The 23,556-nt window shown below is 51.9% G+C and overlaps 10 protein-coding genes across 10 annotated transcripts; 7 read left to right on the plus strand and 3 right to left on the minus strand.

Moving 5' to 3' along the window:
- Positions 1–423: 423 nt before the first annotated feature.
- TrAFT101_000513 (uncharacterized protein) lies at positions 424–3,267 on the plus strand (the record flags this gene model as incomplete). The annotated part of the gene is made up of 1 exon (XM_024910880.2): positions 424–3,267. The coding sequence occupies one exon, from the start codon at positions 424–426 to the stop codon at positions 3,265–3,267; it is 2,844 nt and encodes a 947-aa protein (XP_024764721.1).
- Positions 3,268–3,731: 464 nt separating this feature from the next.
- On the plus strand, positions 3,732–4,314 carry TrAFT101_000514 (uncharacterized protein; the record flags this gene model as incomplete). Its single annotated transcript, XM_024909359.1, has 2 exons — positions 3,732–3,836; positions 3,964–4,314. The coding sequence occupies 2 exons, from the start codon at positions 3,732–3,734 to the stop codon at positions 4,312–4,314; spliced, it is 456 nt and encodes a 151-aa protein (XP_024764722.1).
- A 42-nt stretch (positions 4,315–4,356) lies between these two features.
- TrAFT101_000515 (uncharacterized protein) lies at positions 4,357–6,564 on the minus strand. The gene is made up of 2 exons (XM_024905899.2): positions 6,140–6,564; positions 4,357–6,008 (listed from the first exon to the last, which is right to left on the minus strand). The coding sequence occupies exons 1-2, from the start codon at positions 6,240–6,242 to the stop codon at positions 4,723–4,725; spliced, it is 1,389 nt and encodes a 462-aa protein (XP_024764723.2). The 5' UTR covers positions 6,243–6,564; the 3' UTR covers positions 4,357–4,722.
- A 1,190-nt stretch (positions 6,565–7,754) lies between these two features.
- TrAFT101_000516 (uncharacterized protein) lies at positions 7,755–9,911 on the plus strand. Its single transcript, XM_024899256.2, has 2 exons — positions 7,755–8,152; positions 8,300–9,911. Exons 1-2 carry the CDS (start codon positions 8,081–8,083, stop codon positions 9,482–9,484), a joined length of 1,257 nt encoding a protein of 418 aa, XP_024764724.1. The 5' UTR covers positions 7,755–8,080; the 3' UTR covers positions 9,485–9,911.
- TrAFT101_000517 (uncharacterized protein) lies at positions 9,867–10,835 on the minus strand (the record flags this gene model as incomplete). The annotated part of the gene is made up of 1 exon (XM_066126053.1): positions 9,867–10,835. One exon carries the CDS (start codon positions 10,833–10,835, stop codon positions 9,867–9,869), a length of 969 nt encoding a protein of 322 aa, XP_065982150.1.
- Positions 10,836–11,719: 884 nt separating this feature from the next.
- TrAFT101_000518 (uncharacterized protein) lies at positions 11,720–12,106 on the plus strand (the record flags this gene model as incomplete). Its single annotated transcript, XM_066126054.1, has 1 exon — positions 11,720–12,106. One exon carries the CDS (start codon positions 11,720–11,722, stop codon positions 12,104–12,106), a length of 387 nt encoding a protein of 128 aa, XP_065982151.1.
- A 10-nt stretch (positions 12,107–12,116) lies between these two features.
- On the plus strand, positions 12,117–12,518 carry TrAFT101_000519 (uncharacterized protein; the record flags this gene model as incomplete). Its single annotated transcript, XM_066126055.1, has 1 exon — positions 12,117–12,518. The coding sequence occupies one exon, from the start codon at positions 12,117–12,119 to the stop codon at positions 12,516–12,518; it is 402 nt and encodes a 133-aa protein (XP_065982152.1).
- A 1,208-nt stretch (positions 12,519–13,726) lies between these two features.
- TrAFT101_000520 (uncharacterized protein) lies at positions 13,727–16,080 on the minus strand. The gene is made up of 2 exons (XM_024907430.2): positions 15,492–16,080; positions 13,727–15,425 (listed from the first exon to the last, which is right to left on the minus strand). The coding sequence occupies exon 2, from the start codon at positions 15,366–15,368 to the stop codon at positions 14,154–14,156; it is 1,215 nt and encodes a 404-aa protein (XP_024764727.1). The 5' UTR covers positions 15,369–15,425; positions 15,492–16,080; the 3' UTR covers positions 13,727–14,153.
- Positions 16,081–16,389: 309 nt separating this feature from the next.
- TrAFT101_000521 (uncharacterized protein) lies at positions 16,390–16,984 on the plus strand (the record flags this gene model as incomplete). Its single annotated transcript, XM_066126056.1, has 2 exons — positions 16,390–16,490; positions 16,621–16,984. The coding sequence occupies 2 exons, from the start codon at positions 16,390–16,392 to the stop codon at positions 16,982–16,984; spliced, it is 465 nt and encodes a 154-aa protein (XP_065982153.1).
- Positions 16,985–18,006: 1,022 nt separating this feature from the next.
- TrAFT101_000522 (uncharacterized protein) lies at positions 18,007–21,003 on the plus strand (the record flags this gene model as incomplete). The annotated part of the gene is made up of 1 exon (XM_024905900.1): positions 18,007–21,003. One exon carries the CDS (start codon positions 18,007–18,009, stop codon positions 21,001–21,003), a length of 2,997 nt encoding a protein of 998 aa, XP_024764728.1.
- Positions 21,004–23,556: the final 2,553 nt, after the last annotated feature.

The following is a 23,556-nucleotide window of genomic DNA, read 5'->3' on the forward strand; positions in this document are numbered from 1 at the left end:
GCAGCGATTACTAGGTACTTACGATGCAATTGCTCTCACTCTCATGCCTTGCCGCTGTATCATTGAGCGGCCAATGGCGCGTTATTCCAGCGCCGAATAGGGGAGATATTGCTGTGCCTTGGGTAATCCAGCGTCTTGGGAGACTGAGGGCCTGATGGAAGCCTCCCATTGGTGATGTCATGGCGCACAACATCCCATCAGTGCCGTCAACGCCGCCAAACCAATCAATGGAGGCTGCTGTAATGCACTTCCTTCAGTGGGTCGCGCGCATGGCCGACAGCTAAAGCAGCTCATCCACCGGGGCGCTTATCGATAAGCCATTCCACCCCAGAAAGTTTCCAAACCAGAGTCGCCATCACCGCACCAAGCCTGCATTCAAGAGCGCAATTGGGCTCTTCCAAAGCTCTCCAGCCCGCCATTAAAATGGCCGCCCCCCATTCGACAGGAGGGCAATCTGGCCCAGCCTCCAAAAAGCGCGGCCCCCCAGCTCCCGGAGGCCGTAGCGACGCCTTCCTCCAGAAGCGCGCCAAGGTCTACGCTGCACGAAATATCCCAGCTCAGCCTGCCGATGCCGCGCTCAAGGATGGCGAGCTGGATTTGGTGGCCTTTGTGGCCGCTCACGAGTTTGAGATCCGCGCTCTCGAGCAGAGCATGGCCGCGTCCAAGGCTGTGAGGAGCAGCAGGGCGTTCCAGCAGGTGCCCCGCGGCTTGAGAAGACGGACAGCGAGTCACAACCCCAAGCGAGTGCCACGGAGACTGCGGGCAAGGGCGAGGAAAGAGATGCACGAAGATAATACGCCCCTGGTCGAGTCTCGAAAGAGGAAACCAACAACGACGAGAGCAAGGATACGAGCTCAGACAGCCAAGAGACTACGGATACTCGCAGCGCGGAAGAGAAAGAAGAAGGAAAAGAAGAGCAGCGAGGCTTCCGCCAAAGCTAATACCCAGGGCTCCAACGAAACCACCAAAGATGCTGGCGTCGTGGGGAGGAAACCAAGGCCCAAGATTCGAAGAAACGCGCTCAACGAGCCTCCCAAGCCACCCGCAAAATTCAGGAAGCGCCAGATTGACAAAACATGGCTCCCCACCCATCGATGGCACGCAAAGAGGGCTCGAATGACGGAACCCAAAGAGCCTCTGTGGCGCTTTGCAATCCCCTTGACACCAAACGAGAAGATTTACCGGCCAACCCACAGAGCGCAGGGAGAACGAGGCACCATGGTTTGGGACATGACTTATATGAGTACTATTGGCTTATACGGAAACTACGCCGGCTTGGTGAGAGTCCTCCAAAAGGTCGGGGTCACGCATGACTCCTGCTGGAACGATAAGGGAAGAAGATGGAGACAGGGTACCCGGGCCTGGACTGGCGTCTTGAGCAGAGAGAGAGCTGGAGTCCAACGGCCAATGTGCCAATCTACCGTGATTTGGGACCCCGAATCAAAACAAAGTGTCGACGCAGGAGACGAAGCAGGAAGAGAACCAGAACAAGGCAGAGATGAGAAAAAGATCCAGAGGCGGGTCTTTATCAGGGTTCACCCTTCAGCTTTTCTGGAGCTATTCAATGAGCTGCTGCGCTTGACAAAGATGGAGAACCCTCGGCTGTACATTGAAGATCTTCGCTTCGAAATCGGAAGCATAGAACTCTCTGGTCCCGCATCCACAGAGGCATTGCTGTCTGTCCTGTCGGCGTATCCTTCGGGGTCAAACTCAAAGAACAAACATGCCGAGCTATTCGAATCATTAAAGGGGCTAACGAATCCAGCGGCTCTACCAAACAACTCAGTATTAAATTTTACCATCCAGGATCCTCGATTACGATACCCGCCGCGGAAGATGGAATTTCCAGAGACTGAACAGGCTCAGATGCATCTTCTAGAGACAATCGCCAGCTGGCCGGCTGAAAAAAATCTACAGCCATCACTCTTATTCGACCGAAATGTCCGCCACAGAGCCTCATGTTTGCCATCACAAAAGTCCATCAACAGGCGAAGGAGTAAAGTTACCCCTGGCGTGCTTCTGAAGCCAACAGTTCTAGACCCTGCCATCCCAATCACTCTCATCGCATCTCGTTCCGCAGTCGGTACACAAGCACAGGGAACATGGACTCTGCTTGCTCCCTGGAAATGTATCCTTCCTCTGTGGTACAGCATCGTCCACTGTCCGCTCGTCTCGGGCGGCAACCCGCGGTTCGCAGGCCTGAACGAGACGATGCAAGTTGCCTTTGAGCGCAGCCTCCCGTGGTTCCCGGCCGACTTCCTCGGCACGGATGCCGGCGCAGAGTGGGAGCTTGAGCGGAGGCGAATACGCAAGAGAGACTGGGCGAAACGCCCCAAGAGCAAGAGGGTTGAGTGGGCATCCCTTAGTTTGGGCGCTGGGCGACAGGGGGAGATAGGTGACGGACATGCTTGCGATTTTGAATTCCTGTTTGGTCTTGGACAGCAGCAGCATCAGGTTCATATCAAAAACTCAAAGCCCCCGCCAGATGGCCATGATTCGGGAGAGGCAATGGACGTCGACCGAGCAGACCCGGAGCCAGCGACTGTCAAGAAGAAGGGTGTTGGCGTCGACGAATTGCCATATCTCAAGCTGTTGACGAGCATCTCCAAGGCCACATTCAACAGTCTCGTCTCATCGCCTGCGGTCGCACCTTCGCCGCTTCCCCCAAATCCAATCGTCTGCGTCCGGATCTCGCTTCTTTCACGAGGCGTTGTTGGCTCATGCGCGAGAATCTACCGCCTCCCTGCTGTGCCTACTCCCATACCACCATCTTCCGAAATCGAAGTTCCCTCAAGCATACCACCAGAATCACGCTCTCTTCCATCCAATCTCCGTTCGCAGTGGCTTTCTCGCATCCCCTCATCTTCATCCACCAGCTCATCATCCTCTGCAAAGTCAAGCCACCACCAGCAGCAGCAGCGGCAGTCGTCTTCGCGTTCTCAGTCCCAACAGACAGACATGGAAGTACGAAAGCGCCTTCTAGCACAGGAGCTTCTCGCTCCGCCGCCAGACTTGGAAACCATCTCGCTGTCGCCCAACCAGTTCGACATTGGAGGGCACCCGCTCGTGCCCGATGCGGAAGATCTCATCGGCTTCGTCAGCACGGGCTCATTTTCTCTTGCCAACGGGCGAGGGGCCGCCATTGGCAGCATAGCTGTGGAGAAGGTGTTGCCGGATGTCAAGGCGAACCCAAAGGAGGGGAGACTGTGTATCGTGAGGAATGCGGGCGAAAATGTCGGCTGGATTGCAAGATGGGATGTCGTTTAGCGTACTTTTTAGATAGAAGCCTGGGTTTTTTTTTGTATTGTGTTGCTATCGATGAGCACTTGGTTTCATGAGATGATGATGATTGCTCTCTTGCAACATGGGGTAATAGAGCTGCAGCTAGCCTGGTATCAGTAAGCGCCGTTTCGACTAAAACGGCCGCCTAGTCGAAGATCTCCGGGATGCAGCTGCAACTAGCATCAATATGACGATTTAATAACTAAGCTAGAGTCAGTATTGGGACCCCGTGAAAGGCGCCGTTGACAGAACCGCACAAATTCTGGGGTATAAATATCCAACGGCTCTACCGAAGTAAGAACAAAAAGAAAGAAATCTTTCATAAACTCCATCGTGGGCAATCACTTGGTTTATGTCATATTAGCTGCACCACCATACTACCAGCTAGCCTCATTACTATTATCACGCTTGCCTCAGCTTCACGCGAAAAGACAAGAGCCCAAGGGAAAATGGCTTCTTCAAGCGAGAAACCCGAAACAATCACAGGCGGCTGTCTCTGCGGATCGATTCGCTACATTGCGACTTTCCCACCAGACCACGATTTTACCGACAGCGTGAGTTTAAAATCTCTCTCTCTCTCTCTCTCTCTCTATTATCCTCTTCCTAAATCCAAAGCGTGAAAAACACCATCCAAGGTTTGTTTGATATTGAAATTGACATAAATGATAACCACAACCCCAGTCAACAACATGCCAATGCGAGCAATGCCGCAAAAACACCGGGTCTCTCATCTTCCACTCCCACAAGCTCCCCAAGTCCGCCGTCGAGTTCACGTCCAAGTCGACGCTCAAGCTCTACTCGGCCACGCCACACTTTGAGCGCGGGTTCTGCAGCAACTGCGGGGGCCTCCTCTTCTGGCAGAGGGACCACGGCGAGGACATCTGCCTCACGGTTGGGTGCTTCGACAGGCCTGTTTTGGAAAAGTACGGGCCCCTGTTGACGTCGGCGAAGAGGCACTTGTTTTGCGAGAGGGAGATTCCTGGCGTCACCGATCATCTACAGGGGGACAAGTATCCAGGTGATTGTGATTGAGCTGTATCTATGTTTGAATAAATAAATTTTGTATTGTAACTACCTGGTGTAACTCATGTGTATCCCGTAGCATGTTAATTATGCCGAAAAAAGAAAAAGAAAAGGCAGCCGCTGATACATAAGAATAGTCTGCTGAAATAATAAAGAGAGAAAAGAATAGGAATAAAAAAAAAGAAGCATCATTCTCGCTGGTGGTATCAAGCGCAGTTGGCTTATTCCGACGTTGTTAAAAGAAGAAAAAAAAGCCCATATAACCAAGGATTAAAACTCCAGTCGGGTGTGATATTAGAACACACACACACACACACATACACACTCATAAAAACCCATCAGTTCTCCCTTTTTTGTCTTCCGTACATGGTGACGATAAATTCCCATCCCAAACAAGTTGGCCAGTCAGAGACATGTCTAGTCTTCTTCACTAATCTCGCTTTCATCATCGTTGTTGTTATTATAGTAGTAGCCGCTGTTGTTGTTGTTGCCATTGTCCTGGTCGTTGTTATCCAGTTGATCAAAAGCATTTTCCAGCTCTTGTTCCAAGTCGTACTCGAAATCACCGCCAGCCTCTGCCTCGCCAGCCTCTTCGGCCTCTTCAGCTTCCTCCTCTTCCTCTTGGTCAACATCCATGGGTTCTGACTGAGCTTGGCTACCATTCTTGACTGGACTGGGAAGCTTGAATGCCGCCTCGGTATCCTCGTCCATAGCTTCCTCGTCTTCTTCCACTTCGGATTCACGCTGATCCATGAAATCATCGAAGCGACGAGCAATGGGAAAGGCGGGCGAGAAATGGTGAGTCGGCCGGGAGGGTGCTTCTGCACCCGGATATTCAATGAGGAGATCATCATCGTCGTCTTCTTCTTCTTCTTCTTCGTCATCATCTTGGTCTCTCTTCTTTCGGGTCTCTTCCGGCTTTGGTGGTTCTGGCACAGGCAGCGCAAGCTCAATCTTTTTGGGCAGAGGCTTCTTTTCAAACTTGCCACCTGATAGCCTCTTCTCCATATTCTTCATCTCGTGAATTTTTCTCTCGACAGCGCTCTTCTCGACCGTCTTCTTCGCCGTCGGCTTATTCTCAGCCGACTTATCGGTCGGCTTCTTGTCTATTGATTTCTTCTCCAGCAACTTCTTCTCTAACAAGAGCTTCTTCTCCATTGGCTTCTTCTCTTTCTCCAATGGCTTCTTCTCCTTGTCAGAAGCGAGCTTCTTGTCCACGAGCTTCTTCTCGACGGGAGGAGGTTTCTTCTCGACGAATATCTTGTCGGCATGCTTCTTTTCTCCCAGCTTCTTTTCCAACGGCTTCTTCTTCTGCATTTCCTTGGTCTGTACCGTGATGCTCTTGTCATCGGCCTTTGCCGACGACTTCAGCTTATCCTTGCTTGAAGCACTCTTCTGGTCTGCCGCCTTTTGCGATTGGCCACTTCCCAAGTGAGGGTGTCGCCGGCGCAAATCATCGGGATTGCTGTTTCCAGGAGTGCGCGTGAGGTTCATGTTGAATGTCGAGTCGACCTTGTCGAGGATGAAGGCCTTGCGCTCGGGGTCGAAGTAGAGCACATAGTCGCCATCGTCGGTGGAGCGCGTTCCGGCAAATCCAACTGTTCCTTCGGCACTGGAGAAGTTCAAGTCATACGAGCTCGTCTTGCCGGGGATGGAAGGCTTCAAGCGTGCGTCGGATGGCGGGAAGGCAGGCTTGTGATTATCTGTTTAGCAGAAGCCGATTCGTTAGCAACTCGCTGTTATTGTGTTTGTCCTCTCGGACGGGATACCGCAAGATGCGAAGACGACGACGACGACGACGACGACTACTACTACTACTACTACTACTACTTACAGCGAATGCCAGTAAAGATCTCGTTGGAGGGTTTGCCCAGCAGCCCAACGCCCAGAATCACGGGATAGTTGCCCTTCATTGTCGGGTCGATCAGATCAGCCATGGTGGGCGAGTGACCCGCACCGAGCGAGCGGTAAATGGCCGGAGCAGGTGACGCAAGAAACGGTTCTCAGGCTTGGTCGGTCTAAGTCTTTTTGCTTCGATTTGGTCGGTATTTGGTTGTGAAGACAGAACCTGTCCGGCAACAAACAACCAAGGACTCGGGCACGGCGGCAGTGGTTTGTTATGGCGATGGCGAAGATGACGATGGGGAGGATGGGGAGCAGGGCCAAGACCGAGACTTGGAGAGCGACAAGGGTTCGCAGCAACAAGACAAGGGGCGCACAGACTTTGGAGGCGTTCTCCTTCCGCAGCAGGTAGCCTCGCGCCCAGCGGGGGCTTCCGTAAGCTTGAAGCAGTTGAGGCGAATACTTTATTAAATGGCGCCCTCTGTTTGCCCGCAGTTGCACTGTATGTACCTGTTGTAGAGGGATATGAGAAGCTACTAAGTACTAGGTAGCTACTAGTAGCGATTATTTACCTAAGTAGCTCATATTAATACATAGTAGGTATGAGCTAGGATACTAGTAGATGGAGTAGGTGTACTGTGATGATTACAGGCAGTCTTCATCGTTGCTATTGGTTTGGCAACAAAGCAACTGTCCAAAGACCTCATTCCATTATGTGGGCATGTACAAACACTTCGTTGTTCTACAGAAGAAGCCTGGTCACACGAGAAGAGGGGATAAAGGGACTGTCGGAAATCCCGAGCCTCAGCTCGTCACTCATGCCTTACAAAGCCCCCATCAGCTAGCCTCTACGATACAGTGTCGTGAATCGCAAATTACAAATTGCAAAGTCAAAAATCATATGCATCGAGTGCTCATGGATTGATGATCAACGTACCCGAGAAGTATAAAGAAAACTTCAGTGGGACAGACAAAGACTTTCCTCCTCCAAAGTGTATTTACGCAGACCACAAAGAGACCAAGGTTCGTCACGAAGGCGCGTTAGCCTCGTACAGTACTAGAACATTCCCATCTCTATGCGTAAAACCTAGCGAGGAGTGATTTACTTTATTTTACAAGTTCGTCCCAATCGTTTATGCAAAAATTGGAAGTCAAGCCTTGTCCTTTCCAAGCATGCAAAGAGGTCAACGTTATACAAGGACCGTTCTGCTCGTAGCGCTTCGCAAACGCTCTGCTGTTGGGGGAAAGCGAGTGGAATTAACACAAGTTGGCGGGCGCCAAAGGGAAAATCAAAGAGATTCCAATTGACCTGTTGGGGGATACGAGGTGGCTGAAGTAATGCCCGCTGGTGGGCACAAGTTTAAGAGAAACTGACGAAGCAAATGCCCACAAACACTTGTGAACTACAGCACGGCTATCACTGTTGACCATTTGATTGAAAATGCAAATCTCCATAATGACAGGGTTGTCTGCTCTGCGTCAATCATGTACAGTAGAGCGGCTGCATGTCACAGGCTGAGTGTTCCAAACTTGTGGCCCACTGTAGCTTATCCTACCCACTTCGGCCTTGTCATCACAGCCACTACCACTACCTCGTAGCCTCGACTCTCCATCGTACCTATTCTTTGTGTGTGTGTTCAATACCTCAGCTCTTCTCTCTCTGCATGCGTGTCTTGTCTCGCCTTCTACCTCTTGGCTTCTATTACTAGGCCTTCGTATTATCTCACTTAGTCACGCATTCTCCAGCCTTTCCTGCGCCTCCACCCCAATCTGCGCGGATTCCGTCCAGAGCTCGATCCAGCTGGCGATCCCCTAGTCAGAGACGCCACAGCCTCTCCTTCATTGCGACTCCTCAGGCCAAACTGCCATCTCGCCTCTCACATCGCCTCTTCTCTCCCCCAATCTTTGTTGTTTCCTCCTCCATACGGCAGCCATGCTTGTCTCCCTGACCGTCGGTAAGGTCGACGCAGGAGTCACAGTGCTGCTGACCCCAGACAAACGCCTGGTATGTCTCGCATGCAACCTGGCCTGTTTTTTTTTTTTTTTGTTTTTTGGAAGTGGACTAGCATGTCCATTCTAACTCTCTCGCCTCTCAAAATTACTATACATTGCTATAACTAACCAATTGATTGCTATTTTCGCGCAAATATAGATTGAGTTCCCGTCCATCCTGCTGCCTCCCAATATCTCCTCCGGTAGTATCGTGGACATCACCGTTGGCCGCAACACCACAAAGGAAGCCGCTGCCGAAGACCAGTTTCGCTCTCTCCAAGACCGCATCTTCCAGTCCTTTGGCGCCTCCGAGCCAGCTGCGCCAATCCTGCGCTGCCGCAATGCGACGCAGACTTCCGTTGTCCTGGAATGGGACCCTATCGAGCTCGCTACCGCCGACTTGATATCTCTGAGCCTGTACCGCAATGGGCAAAAGGCCGGCAACATCCCGCGGCCGCTGGAGATGCACAGCACCAAGATCAGCGGCTTGGCCGTCGACACCGAGTACAGCTTCCACCTGGTTCTGCGGACAAGCGCCGGCACGCGAGCAAGCGAAAAGGTGGTCGTACGAACCCACAAGATGACGGATCTGAGTGGAATCACCATCACAACGGGCATCTTGCCGGCCGCGACGAGAGAGAGCCTGACCCGAGCGGTGGAGCGAATCGGGGCCAAGATTGTCGACGGCGTTCGCATCGACACGACGCACTTTGTCACCACAGAAGGCAGAGGAACGGCCTGGGAGAAGGCTGTGGAGAACAACATCCCCGTGGTGCGGCCCGAATGGGTGACGGCCTGCGAGCAGAATGGCAGAATCTTTGGCGTGACCAAGTTCTATCTTGACGTTATGCGGCCAGGACCCCCCAGCGACGACCAGCTGCCTCCTCCTCCGGCAAAGGACCTGCCTCCCAAGGACCTGCCGCGACGACCATCGCCGCAAGAGCAAGAAGCAGCTGGCAAGAAGTCTCCAGAGAGCAGGTCTCCCCCGACGGGACCAGCACCACCAGCAACACCTCCCAACGGGAAGAAGAGCCCAGAGAGTGGAGCCGAGGCTGGATCCCAGGCACCCGCAGACGCAGAAAACGAGTCTGATGCCCAGGAAGAACAAGAAGAAGGCGAAGCAGCAGAGCCAAAGGCCAAATCCACAGAGCAGAAAGCGAGGACCAACGATCAGGCCGAGCAAAAGGTCCGTCTAGAAGACGTACAGGGACAACTGCGACCCGGCGGTTCGCAAACAGCCATAGTGGAAGAAGTTGCTGAGGGCGAGGAGGAAGACGAAGACGAGGACGAAAACAAGCCAGCATCGCCGCCAGACGGAGCCTCATTCCAAGAAGTGGAGCTGTAGATGTACATGTGTGTATGCTAAGCGTATGCCCCCTATCCTATCTGACAGCCCTATCCAACTCGGTCCAATTTACATTGTGTAATTAATATCCTATGCGCTGCACGTTTTCTTTTACGAAAAGAGAGAGAGAGAGAGAGAGGGAGAAGAAAGAAGCAGAATAGAGGAGATCTATGATTGATGTTTTTTTGTTGTTTGTTTTTACAATGGAGAAAAGGGCTCTACGGGCAGGCAAGAGGGAAAAGACAAAATCGTGGCGTGTGCGATTCGTTTACCAGAAATACCTTGTTTTAATTTGAGTTGAGTGCGGTTTACAAAGAGCTATCGTCCAATAAATCAAGCATGGAAACATATTAGTAGTAGTCGAGTAGCACATAAACCAAGCTCAAGGGAGAACTTCAGTTCCCTTCCAGTCCCAGCATCTTCCCCTATCACTCACTCCAAGCCCACAAACCACATCTACAAGTTTCTCAGCTGCATATTCAGCGCTAAACAGCTTCTCCTTGGGCACGCCGCCCCAATAGTCCTTGCTCAAATCCGTCTTGACCGTGCCGGGGTGATACGCCACCGCCATTGCATTATCGCCTGCCCTGTTGCGCAGATGTATATCAAGGCTCTTGGTGAAGCTGTTGACGGCAGCCTTGCTCGCGCGGTATGAGAACCATCCGCCAGAGCGGTTGTCAGTAGTAGATCCCACCCTTGCCGACATGTTCAGCCAAGTAGCGTGCCGAGGCAGACGCAATGATGTTGCCTCTTCCTCAGCTTCGTCCTCATCATCTTGATCCTCCCTCTCCTCGTCTTCTTCGTCATCTTCATCTTCATTATAGTCATAGCCGTTGTAGCCCGGCATCGCCGTCGCCTTCCTAGGCAAGAATCCGAAAAAGTGCTTTGCCATGAGCAATTGTCCCACAGCATTGATTCGAAATGAGTCCAAAGTAGCCTTTGCATCAACCTGCGCCAGAGACTTTTCTGGATTCAATAGCACTCCCGGGAGGACGCAGGCAAGATGCAAGTGATGCGATTTCTTGGGAAACAGATTCTCTGCCTCTTTGGCGGCAGATTCAATGGTGGATTCATCAGCCACGTCGCATCGGACGACAGAGAGGCGCTTTGATAGCTTGTCCTGCAGCTGTGATGACGATGGAGACGGCGAAGACGAAGATGAGAATGATGACGACGATGAAGAAAAGACATCTTTGAGGATTGCGGCCTTGGCAGCTGCCAGGTCGGAATGACGCGTCGTCGCAAGAATCGGGATGGACGAGCGAGATGTGTTTCGCAGGAGATGGCAGGTGAGGGCATGGCCGATGCCTCTGCTAGAGGGGCAAATGAAGATCCAAGGCGTTGAAGACATTGGCGTTGCAAGGCCGATGGATTCGTATAGCTTACGATACTTGCACTTCAATTTAGTTATTGATTGAACCTTGATGGGAAAATACGAGAGGTTTGAACTTCGCTGCGTATAAGCGTGGCCTCTTGCAGGGGAGCCCGCCACATTGCATCATCGAAGAAGGCATAGCGGCATCCCCAGTTTATTGAGTTGGCTGTGAAGAACAAAACCATTTTGATGGTGCAAGTGGAAAGTTGCTGCATAAAATCGTAAATATACACCAGTCTGAGAAATCGGCAAAGATGGGAGAAGGTGTAATTTGTAAGACATTCATTCATAGTGTAAGAGCAGCATAAAGCGGGAGTACTACGCGGTGTAAGTCAGACCAAGGTAGGACCTATACCTCGAGCGCATTGCATAAACAATTCCCCTTACCAAATACATACATGCATGGAAACAGTGTGATAGAAGTGATTAAGCGACAAGGATTACTGGAAATGTTTGCCGACCGGTATTATTGAAAAAGAAAAGGCTGCGCGCTAAGACTATCGTGACTCTGGACGAGGCGAGACGAGGCAAACACTCTTACATTTCGCCTTTGACTGTTCGTAGTAGTGAGTATAAATCAATCCATTAGCATATAGAATCTGTATGGATAGAGATTGCCTCGCCTTGGAAGATGATTGATTGGTCGTGGACGGTGGTGACTGCAGTTGTGGCTGCATAAAAGATTGCTTTGCCTCTCACTATCATCTCGCCCCCGTCTTCAGCCGCTGGGTTCCTTACCACACAAGAGGTAAATCAAGCCAGCAAAAGCCCAGCGGCTCATTTTCTCCATTATTTTTTTTTTTTTTTCAACATTGTCCCTACAAATATTGACAGACACCGTCATAAAGATGAATTCGAACATGACTCGAAACAAGTGGGATGAGCCTCCCATACTCTGCCCTCGCGAGCTCAAAGGACTGCTTCGCGCAATGCAAGGCGTGGATAGCCATCGTCTAGACACCCAAGGACGCAATTTCATGCACCTCGTAGTTACCGGAGCCACGGATGGTCGTGCGGCGAGGCTCATTCCATTTCTCGTCATGGCTGGCGTGAACATTAACCAGAAGGACGAGAATGGAGTGAACGCCTCTATATGTCGCCGCGGCCAGAAACACCGTTTTCTTGGACCACGCCAATTTTTCTGCCGTCGAAGCATTGCTCGCCTGTGGTGCCGATCCGGGGCTGTGCGAAAGGAAAGAGATGGGTTGGACTCTCTTCCATCAGCCGCTCCGGCCGTCTGGCAATGATGGCAAAGACATGACAAAGGCTCGCGAGAGGGCGCTGAGACGACCATCAGGATGGACACTGGGCCTTGACTCGCACACGAGCAATCCGGACTTGGACTGTTCGGGACCACTCCTCGTCAACGATGCGACTCCGCTGTTTTTTGCGGCAGCCCATGCCCAAGACAAAAGTATCATCCATTGCTTGCTGGTCAACGGCGCCGATCCCAACAAGCCAGTACGAAACAAGGAAAACATGGCCTGCAAGAAGGAGAAGGTTGAAACGATGCTCGGTGCTCTTTTCCGCCATTGGTGGCATACTCCAGGCCGCATCCGCTCAGCCTCGTGGGAAGTCGCCAGACCCATCATCGAGGACCTTTTGTCCTTTGGCGCCATCCTGGATGCCGTCGATGAAGAGCCATCTGCGCTTGAATAAGCTTACTGGTTCCCCACAGTGCCGGATGCTTGGGGATCACGACCTCTTGATTCTCCTACTGGGGAAAGCACAGCGCCGCAATATCTCGTACGAACATCTGCAAAAGGTCAGTGTTGGTGTTTGCCGCCGCCTCTGGAGCGCCGCAAACCGGGACTTCGAGATACCTTCGCACAATTACATGGAAGCTCATGCAATTTCGCCAAGAGATTTATCTCAATGGTGACGTCAGTTCAGAAGATGGAGATGGAGATGGAAAAGATGATGACGATCATATATGGCCATAATAAGCGCGTTTGTGTTTGAGGAGCTACATATTTAGCCGCGGGTTTGGTAATGCATGGATGGGCAACGCGAAGTGTTTTACTATTTTTAGTTTTTGATTTTCTCTTGAAATTAAGAATGGCAGGCAAGGCAATAGTAATAGCAATCGATTCGACCTATTTTTCTTCTTCTCTGCGTAGCGAAAATGAGACACTCATCACAAACCTGGCACAATTTCCTAGTCCCAAAGCAAGCACTCCCAGCAGTCCTAATAAAGGCGCTGTTTCAGGGCTGAAGGTCAAGCAAATTTGAAATACATAAAAAAAATTGTAAAATTATACTGTACATAAAAAGTGCACAACTAACTCTTTTTCGCATTCTGTGTGCACTTTTTAGATTGTCGATTTCGTCGGTTTGCAGTTGGCGCGGAGGCAAGGGTCAGGCAACTCAGAGAAGAGGGGCAGAGAAGAGAATTGATTGGTGGGACTTTGTGTCCTTTCCTTATCCAAAAAGGCAAAAAGAAGGAGCAAAACAAGATAATCGAGTTGCTTCTGATATGTCGGTGTCGTAAGCAGCTGTAACACAAAAAGCATATCATTAATGATACTGCTAATGCTATTATTAAGACGGCAGTTGGTGGTGGTGTTGCGCGCGTAGCACAAGCTTGATATTGGGTGGCAGCCACTACCCACTCGCTGCGGCTTTCACCTTCTGTGGCTGCGCGGCAAACGTTGCGGCCCGAGGTGGGTGGGGGCTAGGGTGGGTCCACACCATCGCACTTGCCATGGGCTTAAAGGTGGTGCAGCAAGTGCGGCTGCCCTCCCCCGAATTCTCCGGGCCTTGACGACATGCGGTGCCTCTCAAGTGTTCAGGCCACGGATTTAGGCACAATAGTAGATGCCTAGTATGCAGTGAGAGGTCTCGGAGAGGGTAGCATCACTTGGGCATCAAGATGGCTGGATTAATAATAATTTGTCTTCTATATCCGCGGCTTCCAGTTTTAACGAGTGCAATAGGAAAGGTGTCTATTAATGCTCCAACTGGAAAATCATCACATGCCATTTCGCTTCCCTACATCCAACCTGCTCCACCTAACCAGATAACAACAGACAAAAAAGATGAAATAAAAAAGTAAATAAATTCAAAGAAAAAAGAAAAACAAAAGGAGGGGAATCCAAAATCCATCGCTTAACCATGCCCTGCTCTTACAATATGCCCACCAAAATCCTGAATACTACCTTTTGGCGCCGTAAACCCCAACGCTTATTACAAATAAATGATAGGCCGTCAAAAAAGAAAAAAAAAAAAAATGCCGTCACAGAGATCCAGATCCCAACGCCCCATTTCATCCTCTCTAGAAAAAAGCAGAAAATCTTACTCTTCATCATCATCAATCCACTGCCAGATACCTTGGTAGTTCTCGTCGATGTAGTTGCGGATACGCTTATCCTCCTTGTTTTTCTCCTCTCGGTTGATGGGATGCTGCCATCCCCCAAGCTTCACGCCAACATCGTTCTGCAGGACGCTGGCCCACTTGTCTTCTACCAGATACTTGCAGGAAAACTCATACTTTGACTTCCAGTTGTCAATAACACATCGGCTGTGTCCAGCAGGCCCGCTGCATCGATCTGGGTAGAGAGGACAGTCCTCAGCGGTGCGAGGGTGGTGACCCCCGTTCTCTGCCATGGAGAACTTGACAACCTTCCACCAGGAAGCGGCGTTTGATTTGATGAGGAAATGTGCGTCAGCTTCCACAACGTGCCATAGCCAAGCCTTCCACTCGTCGTAGAACAAGTCAAACTTCTTCTGCTTCGTGTGTCGGTGGGCTCGCGGCCGGGAATCGTTCAGAAAGGCAGAGTTCTCGCCGGCCTGGGGGTTCACCAGGTCCACGATCTGACAGTCATAGCGCTCAGCTGTGCAAGGTGTCATTTGCATCAGCACCCCGGACTCCTGCTGCTTATCGGCCTGGGGTTGTGGACCCATAGTAATCAGCGACAGCCTCTTCAAGGCTGGCAGCTCGTTGACCTCGAATAGAGTAGACGCGGGGAAGAACTGGTCCATAATTTCACAGTATCCGCCGTGTTGGATGCGTGACCGATCGAGGCCGATAAATGGCTCGACCGGGGCTTCCATCGGCGCGCCGACATCGAAGATACTGGTTGAGCTCCAGGCTCCGAACATAGTAAAAACATCATGCTCGTAGTTGAGGAAAGGTACATTGAATTTGACCGGGATATCGGTCCCAGATACATTGACCGTGACGTTCCGGGGGGGTTGAAAGTACTTGGACATCCACACTTCGCGAGACTCGCGACAGGCGTGTAGAGGAGCGAAGATGGCATTTTTGCGTGGGTGTGCCACATACTTGACCAGCCAGTCCGGATGATTTGCCTCCATACACTGTTGTCTGGCGAGCGGCTTGGCCTCTTCTTCTTCTCGGCAGTTTGGTCTTTGCTTGCAGATATCTTCGCAATTGGAGCAGGGGACCCAGCCAATGAGGCGATCCGGCTCAGGCACAAGCTTCCATATCTCTATCCTCAGCTCGGCAGGAAGCCGTGGGAAGTAGGCAAACTCTGTAAGAGTAGACATTGTTGGTGATGTGGATGTGGATGTAGATGTGGCGTGTTGTAGTGTCGTGTGCCTGGGCTGTTGTTGGTGTTAGATGCTGTTTTGATATACTTTCAAGTTGCACTCATCAGCCAGGCCACGTACTGCTACTCCAATGTATCAACACGCTCGGGTATATATGAATATATATATATATATAACTGGCTTGATTCAAATGGCAAAGAGAGAAGAGCAGAGTAGGGCGTGAAACTCTTGGGCTCTAGAGATGAAGGGAGAGAAAGAATCACAAGTGGCCACGACAACAGCTTGTTGGTCCAGATGGCCTCCTTATATAACACACAGAGCACAACCCCGCAGTGCTACGCTGCCCGGATTGCATACGCGAGTCGTGCTCGGATGGACCACTACGACGCTTCTTGTTGGTCTGAGATTCGCCCACCAGAGCAAGATTGCGACCTCATGTGCGGTGTCTCCTAAAGCGTTGTCACGCATGATGTGTGGCTGATCGGCTCTCCAATGGGAGCAGGGTGAGTGGCAGCTTCCCGCCAAGATATGTAACTAAACCGTGGCACGACAGAGCAGGAATGACTCCGGTCCACCAGCAGAGGCCGTACGGGTGCATTTTCCAAAGGGGCGTTGGGTGGTGAAATTAATTCGCTTCGAAGCTAAACTCGGCTCCTGGTGCCAAATTCTCTCCAGGCCAGGCAAGGGCAGCTGGGCCAGCCTTAATAGGAGACAGGGACGTCCATCTGGGGGCTGAAGGTGGTCCCGGGGTGCTGCTGCTTTCACGCTGGGCCAATTTCTCACACCGAACGCCGCCAGCATCGATGTGGCTAGAGAGGGCGAGCGCCCGCAGCAGCCCAGCAGTGGGGGGTCTTTATTGCCTTATTGAACGCAAGCAAGCACACGGCGCGGTTGCCCAAGCTGGTAATTATGCAGCCTGCTGCACAAAAGCTGAAGGCGCAAGGCTCGGAGGCTCGGAGGTTTGGGAGTTTGGAGGGTTGGGAGACTTTCAAACTAAACAGCCGCCACATGACCTCATATGCCCACCCAGGCAATGCCAATTCCGAGCAACTTGCTCAAAGCTCGCCGGCAAGGGACGTTTCAAGGCCGCGCTGGTCTCGCCCACGGCTTATTCTCCCGGTATCCAGGTCTCCAGGTCTCCAGGTGGCAATCGGGCTCCCCCATTGCTTACTGCGTCGCGCCCCTCGATTTCGATTGCAACAGCTTTCAGATCCAGATCGCTGACAGCAGTGGTTTAAACTGCATGTAGTAGCACGACGCTAGATACGCGCATCAGCCCTGTCCTTGCCTGCTTCAAGGCTAGGGGAATCTCGACAGCTCTCGCGCTGGCTGCTGTCAGAGTGCCCGGCTCCTCCACAAAAAATATCCACCGGCGAGCTGTCTTGGTGTGGGCGACCCGATTCTACCGAAGCTTACCATCTCCATACCACGACCACCGCACCGGGAAACGGCGCGACGCTACGACCCTTCCGAACATTCGGGTCCCTTGGCGCGTGAGACGCGAGGGGAAGAGAGAAAAGGGAAGAGACCGGCCGCGAGAGAGGTGCTTGTTGGCAGGGTCCAAAGCCGTTTGGTCCTCCTCCTTGCTCGCTTCCTTGCCGCATAGGTCATAGGTACGGTACGGCGCTGTACATACTTGTACAAGGAGATAGGATAGCCCCCTGTCCTCGTGTGTGATGCGTGATTTGAGTAAAACCGACAAAACTGACGCCAATTAGCTCACCCGACGCCGCCTCCCTTGAGCAATTAATTACTGCTTCCAGCTGAAGCTGCATTATACTACAAAAGTAGTATTCTAGAGCTGAAGCTGCCTGAAACTCTCGGCCAGCCTCCATGTCCCAGCTGGGCGAGGCGGCAGTGTTCATGCTCCTCGTGCGAAACTGGTCACTACGGCCCCGATTGAGAAGGCTCTGAAATTACTTCTGGAAGGTATGAGAGGTTCTTGTTCGTGTCAAGGAGTCCCCGAACGCTCATTTGAGTTCGCCGAAAGGGGACTATACCAGGCCTCCTATCTCGCCCCGTCCGCTCTGGCTTCGCTCTTCCCTTGACCGACTTGCAGCAGTTCCCGTGTGCTCGTATGTGTATGTACACTATCGTATCCCACGAACCACTACTTAAACTATCTTCCATCGCTGCCGCCCTTCCTTATCCCACTATTATGCGTCTATCCCCTTCCTTCGCTCCTCCTATCTCCCACTCTTTCTTTCAGCTTGAGTCGGGGTGCGGCCAATCCGGTCTCCTGGTCAGGGAGCAATCCCAGCAGCCTGCGTTTGATATTCTACGCACAAGTACGTACATACGCATTCCTTTTCCTTCGTCCCTGATAGTGCAACAGACGAGATCACCGTTTGCTAACCACTGCTGGGCAGGGTGCCGATAAACTCGTGGCGTTGACTGGCCGACTGTCCTCCCCGAGCTCCGTATTGCTGGATCAGCTGAACTCTTTTCCTGACAGGGTTAAAGGCTACTAGTATTAGCGCTAGCGGCTCCCTTGCCTGGCACCGCATATTGTTCAAATGACAACTCAACAGAGCGCGCCGAGCTCGCTACATGTCTCCAACCGTCTCCAAGCACCCCCGTGCCAGCATCCCGTACTTGTATCTATGCTCTGATGCTCAGTTGACGGCCAGCAGCAATGTCGGCGGATGTGTCTGCTGACAGTGGCGCCAGCAGTGGCGCCACGCAGAAACAAGCTTCCAGAAAGAAGCAAACTCTGCCCTCATGGCTGGATCACTTCAACGGCAACGACCTCAAGACGCTCTTCCGCTGTTCCGTGGCGGCCTGGGTAGCCTCCCTCCTGATATACATTGGGCCGTCGCTGCATAGCATTGGCTCAACCACCTTCTTTGCCGCACTGGTGCTCTTCGTGACGCCACCCGCCGGCATCCTCCTCATCTATCTGCTCGGATCCCTGTCCCTCCTTTTTGGCATGTGCCTTGGCTGGGCCTGGGGCATCGCGACCATGAAGGCGGCGCTGGCTGCTCGTCCCGCATCCGATACCCAAGCACAGCTCCAGGCCCTGCAGCAGGCGGCTGTCGCTCAGGCAAAGAGCACCGGCCAGAATGCAACCGTCATTGGCCAGGAGCTGGTCTACCAGGGCGCGATGCTCGATGCCCGTGTGACGGTGGTGTACTATGTCATGATTCTGGCCTTCATCTACTTCCTGGCCCGCCTTAAAGCCGGCAATATCAAACTGACGTTTCTCCACCTATTCGGTACCATCGTGGCGGATGTCTTTTTGCTAATTGGACCCCTGCTGCCGTCCTTTACGCCGCTTCTGGGGCAGACGTTGGTGAAACCAGGGGCCATTGGCGTCGGTATAGGAGCTGCCTGCTGCCTTATCTTCTTCCCGCAGTCCACCTCCTATGCAGTACTCCGGAAGATGGAGCAGCTCGTGCGGATGCTGGACACCCCACTTGACCTAACTCAGAGGCGCTTTGCAGGCGAGTTGTTGGACTTGGGCCAGCTAAAGGCCACGAGGAATGGCATCGTGGCTCTATATAAGTCGATGGCGCCTGAAATCGCCTTCCTCCCGCTCGATGTCTCCCGCGGACGTTGGAACGCAGAAGACGTCAAGGGCCTAGAAGAATGTATCCGCCAGGCCATGATAGCCGGCGTGTCCTTGCTCGACTTCCACATCACCACCATCGCCGGCCTGCAAAAGGTAGACGAGGCGGGCTTGCAGTACGACAAGCACTCAAGCGACGGTGCGGCGGCCGAAAAGGGAGGGCATGAGATTGGCCAGCGCCATGTCCTGCAATATGCAGAGTTGATGAACGCCTTGCGAACCCCAGAGCAGAGCGAGCTCCGAATCCGGATGACAGAAGCAATGAACGAGACAACCGCTCAGGTGAGACTAGCCTGTTCCGAGTCCATCGCACTCGTCGGGGAGTGCATCCACACGGTGAACACCCGTCGATGGATCCGCCAGCCATCCCAGCAAGAGTTTGACGGGTTGATTGGACGTCTGGAGACAACCCTGGCAGCGTTGCAATCCGCTCGCGACTCCTGTACGACCAATACCACCGAAGCCATTCTGGAGTGCCATTCCGATCTCTTTGATCAGGACGGCCAGCTCAAGGCCCCGGATGGCACCACCTTGCATTCACAATCCCTGCGAGCCATGATGGTGGCCATGGTGTTGGAGGAGCGGATCATTGGCGTAGCATTAGCCACGGAAGCCATGCTGAAGCACGTTTTACATCTAACAACATCACAGACCCGTCACCGTATCTGGCTCCCCTCCCGCATACGCTACGCCTTTGGGTGGCTTGTCAGCGGCAAGGACACCGTCCCTGTCGCCGGTGTTTCTGATGATGGTGTCACAGACGACCCAGACGTGGTTGATGAACAGTCCAAGGCGGTGCGCCAGCGACTTCGGCTCATTCGTGGATACGAGTCCCCTCATCGCGGAACTCGACTTGGCAGAGCCATTGTCGGCACATACCGCTGGATAACCAACCCAGCTGGCATGTACTCGATGCGCATGGTTGTCGTGACGCTGGCCACTGCCATCCCCGCAGCTATTCCCAACTCTGCCGGCTTCTTCTACCGCGAAAAGGGGTTGTGGGCAGTCATTACCGCGCAAACTTGCGTGCTCTTATACATGGCCGATTTTACCTTTTCTCTCATCTCCAGAGCGCTCGGCACGGTGATTGGAGGTCTCTTTGGCCTTGTGGCATGGTATATAGGATCCGGTAGCGGTCCTGGGAACTCATATGGCTTGGCTGCTAGCACTGCTGTGTTTATCGTGATAGCCATGTGGCTGAGGATATTCTTGCCTCTAGCCTATGTTCAGGCAACTGCCATGGGCGGAGTCACAATGATTCTCATTTTGGGCTTCTCTTATGCCTTTGACCACCAACCACAGTTTGGATCTCCAGGCTTAGGTTATCAAGCCTTCTGGAAGCGACTGGTCGACGTCCTCATAGGCTTTGCTGCCGCGACTGTCGTTCAGCTATTCCCCAAGCCGCCATCTGCCACCGAACACGTGTGTAAGACGTTGGCGAACACTATACGAACACTGTCAGACTATTACGCTTTACTTTTGTCTCACTGGAGTCGAACATGTAGAGACGGCCCCATCAGTGCCGCTGCCATAGAGGATCTAACGCTGGAAGTCGCCGAGGTTCTATCATCAGTGACTGGATCGATAGCGCTACTAAAGGCAGACTTTAGTGCTGGTCCATTCGACCAAGCTACCTTGCGCTACGCCCAAGAGCAGTGTCAAAACATGAATCAGGCACTAGGGAGGCTCCTTTATCTATCAGCCACTCTCCCCCAAGTGTTTCAAGAGAGGCTAGTATCCGTTCTCGGCATATTGGATGACGCTGCCATTGGAAATATCATGGCCGTATTGGCAATCGTCGAGCAAGCCCTACGGACTGGGTCCCCTCTCCCTGAACGGCTCCCTGTGCCCCTTCTGCGTACATATTTTGAGTCTCTGTCGGCTGCACAGCGTCAGAATATCGATCTGAACATCTCACTTGTTCGAGACGAGAATTATCGACGCTATTGCGTTGCCGTGGCTTCTTACTTGAAGTTTCTAACTGCTATTGATGATTTAGTCTTGTCCTTGAAGAGAACTCTAGGAGAACGCCATGTGGTTTATCTAAAGGGTGATGAGGTATGATTTAATGATTACGGTGGCCCACTTCCACGGATCTACCAACTACTCAGCCGTCTTGCTATGGATGGAAATTAAAACCGGACGAATTATGAATGGTCTTTTTTTTTCCGAAGAAAGATGGCAAACAATTGCATAACGGCAATTTCGCTTCAGGGAGGATGTTGTTTCGACTGCGTGGTGTCTACAGGGTAAATATTTAAAGAGACTTGCAACTGGACGCTTCTGGTTTACTTCTAGGCGCCTTTGCTCCTAAACTGGCTACCAATATCTACAGCTTGCCTCTGCCGGAATTGCAAACCTTGCCTATATTTCATTTCAGAAATGTGTCCGCGACAGGTGTCTGTCCGTGATTCAAATCGATGTCGCTTACGGAATACAGCATGTAGTCAGAAGTTGATCATCTAAAAAGACGATGCCAACATCGCTCACGAGGTATGAGGCCCGGCTTATGCTGCAGCACGTAATATGCATCGGATCTGGCCCTTCTGGCGGCCCAGCCTCATAAACGCCAGCGGGGAGGAGCTGAAAGCCATGGTTAGCCAATAGATATAAACCTTCAGCCCACACCTACGGAACTGCAGATCCAGATACAGAGGCTAATGAAATTTACGCATCGTCTCTGTCAGCTAGACCAACGCGAATTGAATGCTCATTCAGCGCCCAAGACGCCAAAGTAAGCCGCAGTATGCTTGCTGAGAGTATTTACTCCGTATACCTATTATGCATGACTACTAATATACGAGACGCAAAGTACGCATCAGGTTTGTCGCCACAGCTGTCAGCCATATGTGTGTTTGTGTGCCTGCCTGCGTGTTTTTTTTTTTTTTTTCTTTTTTTTTCTTCTTCTTCTTTTCTTTTTCTTCTTTTCTTTTTGTTTGACCCGGTTTAGCCCACACAAGCTGGACGATCATGAAGGGCTGTAATTCGTCCCGTGTCGCTTCTGTGGCTTTTTTTGCCTTTCGGAAGCGGCAGGCAGAGTAATGCCTAGTACAGAGTATAGCCAGTGTAAAACAACGGCTTTTCAGCAAAACTTTCTCAGGACGGCCTCCATGGCTGTAGCCTACTTTGCCATACATGCCGCCAACAAGGAGATGTGAGCACGCTTTGTGCCGCCACGCAGGTTCCCGGCCGGTCCAGCAGCCGACTCTGTGTGGATCTGCCCCATACGATCACCGGAATTCACGATCCGTTGTATCTCCCGAGCGCTGCACTGGCTAAACTGCATGTACGACATAGACTATGGGCGGCATCTACTGTACAAAGCATCCCAGGGAAACTCGTTCGTCTCACTGCTCGACATAGATCTACAATTACCACCACCTCGCCTCGTACGCGAAATGAGTGAGTGATAAACAGCGCTTTGATTCAGACGCGAAAAGTGTTTTGTACAGTAACAGTCAAATAAGCGAGGCACTGCTCAGGATGGGTTGCCCAACACTGCCGTCAGCCTGGAACACAGAGATCGTTAGCTCGGCCATCTGTCTCAACTAATAACCATTGATATTGGACGCCGCGGAAAAGGGAGTCGCATTGAGGATGAAATAAAACGAGCGATGCTCGCCCTTGAACAGAAAGAAAGCATGCCATTTGCTCACTATATTTGGGGAGGAAGTAAGAACGAAAGAAAGTAAGCTTCTTTGTCAGTATCTCCCAAAGCTGGTCGGTCCAATGTGAAGAAGCACCAACAGCTCCACCATTAGTGCTACCAATATGGGCCAAAAAGGGAGCCTTAATCCGTGTTTCAAATGACATCTTATGTTTTATCTGAAGTTATCTACTTCTACTTCTACTTCTACTTTATTACTACTGGGATCAACCAGTAGCCTTCTCATCCGTCGCCATGGGACATGGAACAATCTGAGGGAGGTCCGCATCTTTGACAGGGAATCATGAGCTTGTGGCTTGGAGTAGAGAGGGTCCTTGCAGCCGCACACCTGTGGAGTCTCCGAGCAGTGAGTGCATGTATGGCTCGTCCACGCAAATACTACACTACACCTTCCAGATATCATCTCCTACCAGCTAGCGCAGCATCTTAAGGCCGGCCAAGGATGCCGTCTGCGATCTAAATGCACGCTGCAAAATCAAATCAAGCCGCTAGACTGTATTGGTGTTAGATGAATGTTGTGGATGGCTCTCCCTATTCTCCCTTCTACCAAGCCTCAGTTTTCTCTGGCGCAGCCTCACCTTAAGACAGACTGGCTGATATACAAGTGAGATCGCTGGGTCCGGGGGGACAAAGACGGACTGCCGCTGCCCCATGTCCACCGGCCGAGTTAACTGGCATCTCACCAGTTCACCTGCTTTATATTACAATGTCGCTGCTTCACCTTCCACAAAGCATATACGACTAATACATGTGGCAATGTTACGATATTATATCACAATTCACATCAAGTTTCAGAAACAAAGTATTGGACTAGTGCTTCCGGCTTCTTGTTCCCCCTGCTCACGAGACTTTCCCTGCAGCCTGGTTGAGCGCCACTCCAATCACGGCAGCAGCCATGCAAAGCAAGGGGGAGAGACTAACAGGCCAAGACCCATCGGACGGCGATCAAG

Source organism: Trichoderma asperellum, chromosome 1 (assembly GCF_020647865.1).
Source record: "Trichoderma asperellum chromosome 1, complete sequence".
Lineage (NCBI taxonomy): Eukaryota > Fungi > Ascomycota > Sordariomycetes > Hypocreales > Hypocreaceae > Trichoderma > Trichoderma asperellum.

What these genes read in the sequence shown, in the direction of transcription:
- TrAFT101_000515 (XM_024905899.2), bottom strand. Translation starts at nt 6,242, where the DNA reads ATGGCTGATCTGATCGACCCGACAATGAAGGGCAACTATCCCGTGATT. An exon ending in GATCTTTACTGGCATTCGCT is followed by an intron (nt 6,009 to 6,139) that starts GTAAGTAGTAGT and finishes TCTGCTAAACAG; the next exon opens with ATAATCACAAGCCTGCCTTC.
- TrAFT101_000516 (XM_024899256.2), top strand. Translation starts at nt 8,081, where the DNA reads ATGCTTGTCTCCCTGACCGTCGGTAAGGTCGACGCAGGAGTCACAGTG. An exon ending in TGACCCCAGACAAACGCCTG is followed by an intron (nt 8,153 to 8,299) that starts GTATGTCTCGCA and finishes GCGCAAATATAG; the next exon opens with ATTGAGTTCCCGTCCATCCT.
- TrAFT101_000520 (XM_024907430.2), bottom strand. Translation starts at nt 15,368, where the DNA reads ATGTCTACTCTTACAGAGTTTGCCTACTTCCCACGGCTTCCTGCCGAG.